Consider the following 11,379-nt stretch of genomic DNA (forward strand, 5'->3'; position numbering starts at 1 on the left):
TTACACTTAAGTACTGAGGAATAATGATTAACAACCTGTATTTACTATATAGGGTTAATGTTAGGGTTTGTTTAGGGTTAACTGCATGTTATTATGCATAAGTATGTGTGATGTGCAACAAGGACGCTGTAAATAGTGTTAGTAATATTTAAAATGAAAAAAAAAAGGATTTTTAAAAACATTTGAAGTATGAATTTGAAACACTAGAAGACGTCAAGAATCAATGTTTATTTAAAATGCAAAATTCCAATTCGGTAAATTTGGAATTCATCTTCCTGTCTTTCAAATTCCAACATCCTGTTAAGCCAATTCAATTCAAATTCCAAGTGGTGAATGGAAACGGAGCCGATTCTTCAATTGTGAACAGAAAGCCTTAAAAGGAAGAAAAAGAGAAAACATGCCACAGCTTCTGTGTTACAGACAATAAACCCGACCCGACGCGTGACTTTCAGAGCGACTTTCTGAGGCCAGACTCTAGATCACAGATGCTGGAGACAGGCTGAATTCAATTCTCACACATTTTATCGTTGGGATCAAAATGTCACGTGGCATTAGAGAAGAGAAGTACACAATCACAGTCAGAGACAGACAGACCAGACTGCCTGTGTGTGAGTATGTGTGTGTGTGTGTGTGAGAGTGTGTGTGAGTATGTGTGTGTGTGAGTGTGAGTGAGCGTGTGTGAGTGAGTATGTGTGTGTGTGTGTGAGAGTGTGTGTGTGTGTGTGTATAGGGCAAACAAACCCTCCTCATCTCCATCTCATAGATCTAAGCATGTGCGTGTACGGCAGACAGTGTGAGACCGCTTGTGCTCGAAGTGTGCAATTGTGCGTGCTTTTAAAGTGAACACATTTCAACAAGGCCTGTCTGTCTGTGCGCTACACTGTATCCTCACGTTATGGCTTATAACTTCCATTCTCACAATGCATCAGTCTCTCTCTCGTTTTAGATCCCTCCGTGCCTCCGCTCTGCCATTGATTTGGTTAAAAGAGTAAGAAACGGCGCGTGAGAGAGCAACAGGGAGTGAAGCGGGATCACTCGGGGAAAGGAGGAAACATGGGCATCTCGGCGAAATCATCGTTGCTGAAGCTGCCGGTTTGATCCAACATGGAGATAACATCCTGAAGAGGAGAAAAAGAGAGGCAGGTTATAGGAATTATAGGCATATTTTCAAGAAATGTTCATTTTTGGGTGAGCTATTCCTTTAAAAGACAGACGTGATTGGTTGTGTCGGCTCCACTCACCTGAAACATCTCTGGCTGGCTGTTTTGAGGCTGCTGGTGTGCGTCTGCAGTGCCTTGAGTGTGTGGCTGAGTTTGCCACTGCTGCCAGCCTGACACTCCCTCTGCTGGCCTGGAGCTGAACTGCGCTCCCATCTGATTAATGTGGCCTGAACGAAAGAGCAAGAGCAAAACTGAGCGCTGGAACAGGAAATACCATTATTAGGTTGGCTTGAGAAATCTGCTACTTAAGCTTTTTATTATTATTCCTCTTAGACTCAATTTCTGAACGCTACTCCTTCTAGAGCTTTCAAGTTAGAACCACCAAACCCAGCCCAGCTCTTCAGACTGATCTGACTTATAGTTTTTATCTACTTATCTATCCATCCTAGCGACATGCTAATCATGCTAGAAACATACTAACAACATGCTAATCATGCTAGCGACATGCTAGTAACTGGCTAATCATGCTAGCAACATGCTAGTAGCATGCTAATCATAACAACATGCTAATCATGTTAGAAACATGCTAGTCACTTGCTAATCATGCTAGCGACATGATAATCATTTGTCTAATCATGCGAGCGACATGCTAGTCACTTGCTAATCATGTTAGCGACATGATAATCATTTGTCTAATCATGCGAACGACATGCTAGTCACTTGCTAATCATGCTAGCAAAATGCTAGTAACATGTGAATCATGCTAGAAACAGGCTAGTCACTTACTAATCATGTTAACAACATGCTAGTCACTTGCTAATCATGCTAGACATGCTAGTAACATGCTAGCGACATGCTAGTAACTTGCTAATCATGTTAGCAACATGCTAATCATGCTAGAAACAAGCTAGTCACTTGTTAATCATACTAACAACATGCTAGTCACTTGCTAATCATGCTAGCGACATGCTAGTAACTTGCTAATCATGCTAGCGAAATGCTAGTAACTGGCTAATCATGCAAGCGACATGCTAGTAACTTGCTAATCATGCCAGCAATATGCTAGTAACAGGCTAATCATGCTAAAAACATGCCAATCATGCTAACTTTCAGGCTAGGCTTTCTCAAGCCAATCTAGTTAATATAAACATTGTGCTAAATATTTACCGAATCCATTAGTTGAAGGGTTGTTGTGGCTGTTTATTTGTTGGTAATTTGATGTGTTTGCCATTGAAGCAGAAGCCCCGCCCATCTGGCCAAAGGAAGAGGAAGTGGAGGATGAAGGGGCGGAGCTGAAACCTCCCATGTTAAACTGAGCTGACTGACTCTTCACAGCCTGACCTGCTATCTGCTGGACAAAGAGAGTATTTGCAACAACAAGAAAAGAAAGACATTTTGAAATACATTTTTATGCTCACCAAGGGTGCATTTATTTGATAAAATATATAATAAAAAATGAAATATTGTGAATTAATATTGTGAAATATTATTACAATTTAAAAAGTTTTCTATGTGAATATATATCAAGATGTAATTTATTTCTGTGATGCGCAGATGTATTTTCAACATCATTACTGCAGTCTTCAGTGTCACATGATCTTCAGAAATCATTCTAATATGCTGATTTATTATCAGTGCTGGAAACTGTTGTGCTGATGAATATTTTTGTGGAAACTGTGATACCATCTAGACATGTTGTATATGTCACACAAATAAATTATATTTTATAATATATTCACATAGAAAACAGTTATTTTAAATTGTAATAATATTTCATAATGTTACTGTTTTTACTGTATTTTTGACCAAATACATGCAGCTTTGATAAGCAGAAGAGATTTCTTTCAAAAACATCAAACAATTTTACTGACCCCAAACAGTAGTGTAATAATAATCATAAATAATAATAATAATAATAATAATAATAAAATCTTTTGCGTTCTGTGTCCATTGATGTATGGTTTGTTAGGATAGGACAATATTTGGCCGAGGTACAACTATTTGAAAATCTGGAATCTGAGGGTGCAAAAAAAATAAAAATCAACAAAAGTTGTCCAAATGAAGTTCTTAGCAGTGCATATTACTAATCAAAACTGAGGTTTTGATATATTTACGGTAGGAAATTTACAAAATATCTTCATGGAACATGATCTTTACTTAATATCCTAAAGATTTTTGGCATGAAAGAAAAATCTATAATTTTGACCCATACAACGTATTGTTGGCTATTGCTACAAATATACCCCAGCGACTTAACACTGCTTTTGTGCTCCAGGGTCACATTTGTATATGAATATATCAAGGTGTAAACACACTTTAAATGTCTACCTGTGTGTTGAAGGGCTGTCGTGTGGCAGACCAGACTCCAGGAGGCGCTGCGGGTCCCGTCTGGGCCTGAATGAGGCTGTTGTTGCTGGAGGAGACTCCAGACGGTGCGCTCTGATGGGACATCTGTGCCAGCATCTGACCTGCTGAATGAGGAACCATCTGCTGAGCCATCCCAGCTGACCTGAGACCAGACCACAGCAGAGAGTGAGATCATGCCAACAGCAGACATTATATGACAGACAACAGGATAGAGATGAGGGGTGTGTGTGGCACCTGAAGGGCTCGCTGGGACGAGCAGAGCTGGGGAAAGACGCTGCTGGTGGGTAAAGCTGCTGTCCACCGGAGGCACTGGAGGACACGGCCTTAGAGTCTGAGAGAGACAGACACCTGTCAATCACTGTGACTATGAATTAGGCCTGGACGATAACACATCCATGACATCAGTAATACACTTCTGAGTCATCTTTGACATTTAGCCAATGATCAGGTGCTTGTCTGGATGTTCTGCATGAATGAGCAGCACAGTTTCATCTACTACACATACATACTCAAGCATGCACACGCATTTCACCGTTTCATATGTGACCCTGGAGCACAAAACCAGTCATAAGGTTACATTTTTTTGAAATTTTGAGATTTATACATCATCTGAAAGCTGAATAAATAAGCTTTCCATTGATGTATGGTTTGTGACAACTATATGAAAATCTGGAATCTGAGGGTGCAAAAAAATCTAAATATTGAGAAAATCATCTTTAAAGTTATCCAAATGAAGTTCTTAGCAATGCATATTACTAATCAAAAATTAAGTTTTAATATATTTACGGTAGGAAATTTACAGAATATCTTCTTTGGAACATGATCTTTACTTAATATCCTAATGATTTTTGGCATAAAAGAAAAATGTATAATTTTGACCCATACAATGTATTGTTGGCTATTGCTACAAATATACCCCAGCGACTTAAGACTGCTTTTGTGCTCCAGGGTCACGTATGAGAAAAGCTAGTGTCAAATACACACTGAACTCAAAAAATAAAAGGTCTGTTTAACTTTAAACTTAAGAAATTATGACAGAAATATAGTGCTATTGCATAGCAAAATGTACTTCTAAATTATGATAAAATTAATAACAATTACAAAATGTAATAAAACATTATTGTATACATTATATCATGCATTGACTATTATTATTATTATTTTTAATAGGGATGCACCGAATGTTCGGCAACCGAAATTATTCGGCCTAAAACAGCAAAAAAAGCTCTTTCGGTATTCGGCCGAATAAGCGAAAAGACTGAATAAATTGTACCGAACAATGACATGACGCGATCAAATAGCAACCAGCGCAGAGTGAGAGGCGCGCACTCTTTATTATGCAGCACACATGACAGCAGTGTGGAAGCATTTAAACTGTCTGGAGAAAGACACAAAAATCATTACAAGCACCGACAGCGAGAGACTGTTTAGGACTGCAGCGCATGTCTTTGATGAGAAGAGGAAGTGTGATTGTTGCTGGTTACTGTATGATGATTGAAATCACGAAATGGCCTTAAACAATTAGTAAATAAACTGCAGAACGTTATGTTTTCTAATACACGCACGCATTGCATGTATTCTGACAGCGCTGCACGACCTCGCAGCAGATCTGCTTGTTAACCAGGGTTCAAAGTCCAAAGCGTGAGGAAAATCTGCGCTGATACAGTCGTCAGTTCCTCAGTCACATTTTTATGAATTTTTACAAGGCACGTGACAATGCCTGATTCAAGAAGGGGGTCTGATGGCCAAAAATGACTATTTTACTAATTTTAAGTTAAATTGTGCTTTGTTGGTATAGTGTCTGCTAGAATGTTAAAAATGTTCAGTTTTAAATATTTTTTAATTGTTTTGTAATTGATTTTTTTCTTTGAAAAGCAAGAAAAAAAACAGTAAAAAGCACATTTTGGCTTTTTAATTTATGCAATGGTGAAAAAAAAAAAAGGCAAAATACATGGGGAAAAAAACTCGAAAAACTGTGTTCGGTATTCGGCCCAGTGTTTAATTTTGTTCGGTTTTGGCTTCGGCCAAGAATTTTCATTTCGGTGCATCCCTAATTTTTAAGGAATATCATACAATAAAGATATTTTTCACCCATGCTTTAAAAAAAATTAAAATGCAATTAATTAATGTTAATTAATTACATCTTCATTTGATTACAATTTTTTTTTTAAATGTAAATTTGTAAATACGATTTATTTCAGTAGACAACATTATGGTAGATTTGTATGAAATTATTTGTAGCAAACAGAATTGAAAAAAAAATGTAAAAGCTAGGTTACTCTGTGTAGTTTACTTGTAAACAAATAAGTTATGTTTACATTCATTCTACATGTCTAATAAACATTCCTTCCCCATTAACTGTGTTAAATTAATATTGTGATAAATATCAAAATCGAATACTATGGAAAAAATATAGTGCTAATATTTTTGGCCATATATCTGTGTGTGTGTGTGTTTATTGGGAGTCTTACTGTGATCAGCACCGACTACACCTGCAGTCTGCACTGGAACCTGAGACAAACACAGACACAAACGCTCAGTCACTTCACTACATGAGCAGGTTAGCAAATCTCATTTCTGGTGAAGAAACCCCAACTAACATGTGAAGCAGACTTTATGGGGAAAAATGAGCTAAAGTGAGACAACAGAAACACTTCACAGCACAAATGAATGTTTTGTAATCAGTTAACCTCTCCTAGGCTGATTTTATTTGTTAAGCCATGTTATGTTTTATTTTTTGACACCAGATGGCAGCAATCTGGCTCAAATACATAATACATTCTCATATTTTCTTCTTTTTAAACTAAGAAAGTGTATATTTTTACTGTCGAGAGACATTCTGAAATGAGGGTGAAACTGTGAAATGTACATGTAAATAAAACCAAGTTACACTTTTACCGTTTCGGATCTAAAATCACTCACGGCAGCCAATTATTCATCTTATTAAATGGGGTAAATAAGATCCAAATAGCCAAAATCCCCAAGACTGCTTACTTCTACTGTTAACACTTTAGGGAAACTAGTGTTAGAACATATCATTAAGCAACGACAAAATTACACTCTTACTCTTTAAGTGTTAACCAGCGTGTGAAAAGCTCAGGAGGGTTAACTCATTGTTTTGAGTTCATTCAGTGCTGGTACTTTTCACATTTATTTCATTTACATCTATTTGTGACCCTGGAGCACAAAAGCAGTTTTAAGTCGCTGGGGTATATTTGTAGCAATAGCCAAAAATACATTGTTTGGGTCAAAATTATAGACTTTTCTTTTATGCCAAAAATCATTAGGATATTAAGTAAAGATCATGTTCCATGAAGATATTTTTATAGTGTCTGCTAGAATGTTAAAAATGTTCAGTTTTAAATATTTTTTAATTGTTTTGTAATTGATTTTTTTCTTTGAAAAGCAAGAAAAAAAACAGTAAAAAGCACATTTTGGCTTTTTAATTTATGCAATGGTGAAAAAAAAATTGGCAAAATACATGGGGAAAAAAACTTGAAAAACCGTGTTCGGTTTCGGCTTCGGCCAAGAATTTTCATTTAAAACTCGTAAAACCTTGCTCGGTATTTGGCCTTCAGCCCAGTGTTTCATTTTGTTGGGTTTCGGCTTCAGCCAAGAATTTTCATTTCGGTGCATCCCTAATTTTTAAGGAATATCATACAATAAAGATATTTTTCACCCATGCTTTAAAAAAAATTAAAATGCAATTAATTAATGTTAATTAATTACATCTTCATTTGATTACAATTTTTTTTTTAAATGTAAATTTGTAAATACGATTTATTTCAGTAGACAACATTATGGTAGATTTGTATGAAATTATTTGTAGCAAACAGAATTGAAAAAAAAATGTAAAAGCTAGGTTACTCTGTGTAGTTTACTTGTAAACAAATAAGTTATGTTTACATTCATTCTACATGTCTAATAAACATTCCTTCCCCATTAACTGTGTTAAATTAATATTGTGATAAATATCAAAATCGAATACTATGGAAAAAATATAGTGCTAATATTTTTGGCCATATATCTGTGTGTGTGTGTGTTTATTGGGAGTCTTACTGTGATCAGCACCGACTACACCTGCAGTCTGCACTGGAACCTGAGACAAACACAGACACAAACGCTCAGTCACTTCACTACATGAGCAGGTTAGCAAATCTCATTTCTGGTGAAGAAACCCCAACTAACATGTGAAGCAGACTTTATGGGGAAAAATGAGCTAAAGTGAGACAACAGAAACACTTCACAGCACAAATGAATGTTTTGTAATCAGTTAACCTCTCCTAGGCTGATTTTATTTGTTAAGCCATGTTATGTTTTATTTTTTGACACCAGATGGCAGCAATCTGGCTCAAATACATAATACATTCTCATATTTTCTTCTTTTTAAACTAAGAAAGTGTATATTTTTACTGTCGAGAGACATTCTGAAATGAGGGTGAAACTGTGAAATGTACATGTAAATAAAACCAAGTTACACTTTTACCGTTTCGGATCTAAAATCACTCACGGCAGCCAATTATTCATCTTATTAAATGGGGTAAATAAGATCCAAATAGCCAAAATCCCCAAGACTGCTTACTTCTACTGTTAACACTTTAGGGAAACTAGTGTTAGAACATATCATTAAGCAACGACAAAATTACACTCTTACTCTTTAAGTGTTAACCAGCGTGTGAAAAGCTCAGGAGGGTTAACTCATTGTTTTGAGTTCATTCAGTGCTGGTACTTTTCACATTTATTTCATTTACATCTATTTGTGACCCTGGAGCACAAAAGCAGTTTTAAGTCGCTGGGGTATATTTGTAGCAATAGCCAAAAATACATTGTTTGGGTCAAAATTATAGACTTTTCTTTTATGCCAAAAATCATTAGGATATTAAGTAAAGATCATGTTCCATGAAGATATTTTGTAAATTTCCTACCGTAAATATATCAAAACTTAATCTTTGATTAGTAATATGCATTGCTAAGAACTTCATTTGGACAACTTTAAAGATGATTTTCTCAATATTTAGATTTTTTTGCACCCTCAGATTCCAGATTTTCAAATAGTTGTATCTCGGCCAAATATTTTCCGATCCTAACAAACCGTACATCAATGGAAAGCTTATTTATTCAGCTTTGAGATGATGCATAAATCTCAATTTAAAAAAATGGACCCTTATGACACATTTTTTTAATCTGCTAATCAACCCTGTGCACTGAAACAGCACAGAGTGTGATGTGGTAATTTAAAGGGGAAGTGTGTGTGTTCATCTGAGGAAGAGTGACCTGATTGGTTTCATACGCTGCGTCTCGTCCCATCCCTCCGTCTAACTCGGCCTGCTGCTGCTGCAACTGCCTGCAGAAGAGCAAACCACACTGATGTGAAAGCAGTCCTACCGTCACGACCGTCAAACCCACCACCGACAACCTACAGCATTCTCAGCTTGCCTCGGACAGCACAGCTATCTACGGGAAGAGAGCATGCTGTTAACCCACCACCGACCGACAGCAGCAGACGGGACGGAAAGAGGCTCACCCGAGAGGAGAAAGAAAGACCCAGTGCACCATTGGTCTGCTCTCACCTGGCTGTGACCTGCCCTGGGCTGGGGGTGGAGGGGCAGTTAGGACTGCTTTGCCCCAGTGAAGGGGGCAGTGAAACCCCCGGGGAAGAGAGGGGGGACAGGGAGTCCTGATTCGCACCTCTACTGTCATGTAAACCAGAGGGATTGGTGGAGAGAAAGCGGTCAGATTAAACTGAGAGCTCACGCTCACTCTCAGACACACACGGCTCAAACATGTCTGGCTCCTAACTGACCCCAAAAATCAAACAAACATGACATTGTTTCACATAAAAAAATGTAAAAAACTCCTATATTTGGGAGCTTTCGGATTTTTTCACATTGTGACAATTTTGCCTTTTCAGGACAATTCAGCACATTTTTCTTAAAGTCTCATCATCATAATGTGTCCAGATGTTTGTTTATAATTCTCAGTGATGATTCACATTACTGTAATGCAATTACTTTTTATTTAAAAAAAAAATTTATTCGAGGAAATACACTACCAAAGTTTGGAATCAGTAATTTTTTTTGTTTTTGAAAGAAATTAATTAATTTATTCATCATGGACACATTAAATTGAGATAGAAAATAGAAAGATTTCTATTTCAAATAAATGCTGTTCTTCTGAACTTTCTATTCATCTGTGAACCCTGAAAAATAAAATGCATCACAGTTTCCACAAAAATATTGTGCAGCACGACTGTGTTCAACATTGATAATAATCAGAAATGTTTCTTGAGCAGTAAATCAGCATATTAGAATGATTTCTGAAGATCATGTGACACTGAAGACTGGAGTAATGATGCTGAAAATACAGCTTTGATCACAGATATAAATTACAGCTTAACAGATATTCACATAGAAATCATCTATATTAAATGGTAATAATATTTCACAATATTACAGTTTTTACTGTATCTTTTATCAAATAAGTGCGGCCTCGGTGAGCAAAAGTGGTGTTCATAACTGAAATAAATATATTTTCTGCATTATTAGAATTGGGGAGGAGGAAGATATGCTAAATTGTCATGAAATGTCTCATTTTACTATGTCATAATACATAAAACAATTATCAATTTCTTTATTTATATATTATTTGTCATTTCTATATAATTTCCTCTTTTTATTACTATTTTGGGGTGAAATAAGACCCAGACATTTTTGTGACATACACACACGCCTTCAAACAAACTGAATTACATTTGATTACCTCCACAGGAATTAACCTTTGATCATAAAAGCATATGACACACTGCATAAAGTCATACTGGATTAGAGAACACTGAATAACATGATGCTAAACATATTAAACAGCGGCCCCAAAACAATTAAGTCACAATGTAAGCAGCATTAACTTACATTAGATAACAAAATATCGAAGCGAGTGACATCACATTTGCTGTGAAGTCAGTATCTGATCTTGTGATGCATTTCAGTACTAACTTCACATTGGCGTTGGTGCAGATGATGTACTCGATCTCTTCAGAGAAAGGGTTCTGGAAGGTGAACGAGCTGGTTCTCATCCAGATCCACTCGCGGGATTTAGAGCGGAACCGGAACATCACCGAAAGCACCTGACCTCGCAGTTTCACCACCTGCATCGAGGGTCAAAGGTCATTAACACATTAAAAAGGATTGAGGACTAACGCTACAGTATGGTATGAAAAGAACAGGTTCAGATCTACATTCTGATCAAATGGTCATATAGCCTATTATATGCTAATGTGTCAATTTACCTGGCAACCACCATATTGTGATGATCGATATTATTAATACATTTAATTATGTATTGAACACTGGTGTCCCTTATTACACTGCTACTGCTGCCATTTTATAAAGGCAACAAAAGTACCTTTTCTAGCCATACACATTACATAAAATTATATAAAATTTATGAACGCACTCACACTCACACACACTCACACTCACACACACACACACACTCTCACGCTCTCACTCACACACACTCTCTCTCTCACGCTCTCTCTCACACACTCTCTCTCTCTCTCTCTCACACACTCTCTCTCTCACTCTCTCACACACACACTCTCTCTCTCACACACTCACTCTCTCTCTCTCTCACACTCACTCTCTCTCTCTCTCACACACTCACTCTCTCTCTCACACACTCACTCTCTCTCTCACACACACTCACTCACTCTCTCTCTCACACACACTCACTCTCTCACTCACTCACTCACTCACTCACTCACTCACTCACTCACTCACTCACACACACACACTCAGTCTCTCTCTCACACACACACACACACACACACACACACACACACACAAACACACAC

General features: G+C 37.1%; 1 protein-coding gene across 4 annotated transcripts in view; it reads right to left on the reverse strand.

Moving 5' to 3' along the window:
- Positions 1-919: 919 nt before the first annotated feature.
- The window catches only part of arnt (aryl hydrocarbon receptor nuclear translocator), a 24,125-nt gene continuing 13,665 nt past the window's right edge, over positions 920-11,379 (reverse strand). The window contains exons 13-21 of one of the 4 annotated variants that reach the window (XM_016486858.1): positions 10,520-10,671; positions 9,098-9,220; positions 8,802-8,871; positions 7,587-7,626; positions 3,762-3,858; positions 3,489-3,669; positions 2,328-2,511; positions 1,242-1,387; positions 920-1,118 (exon numbers count right to left, since the gene is read on the reverse strand). In XM_016486858.1, coding sequence (XP_016342344.1) covers positions 1,032-1,118; positions 1,242-1,387; positions 2,328-2,511; positions 3,489-3,669; positions 3,762-3,858; positions 7,587-7,626; positions 8,802-8,871; positions 9,098-9,220; positions 10,520-10,671 — 1,080 coding nt within the window. In that variant the 3' untranslated portion in view covers positions 920-1,031. Of the gene's footprint in view, positions 1,119-1,241; positions 1,388-2,327; positions 2,512-3,488; positions 3,670-3,761; positions 3,859-7,586; positions 7,627-8,786; positions 8,872-9,097; positions 9,221-10,519; positions 10,672-11,379 lie in introns of all 4 variants that reach the window. The other 3 variants (XM_016486856.1, XM_016486855.1, XM_016486859.1) reach the window with 3 other exon arrangements.

The sequence above is a fragment of the Sinocyclocheilus anshuiensis genome, unplaced genomic scaffold, assembly GCF_001515605.1.
Source record: "Sinocyclocheilus anshuiensis isolate Anshui unplaced genomic scaffold, SAMN03320099.WGS_v1.1 scaffold181, whole genome shotgun sequence".
Taxonomy (NCBI): Eukaryota; Metazoa; Chordata; class Actinopteri; order Cypriniformes; family Cyprinidae; genus Sinocyclocheilus; species Sinocyclocheilus anshuiensis.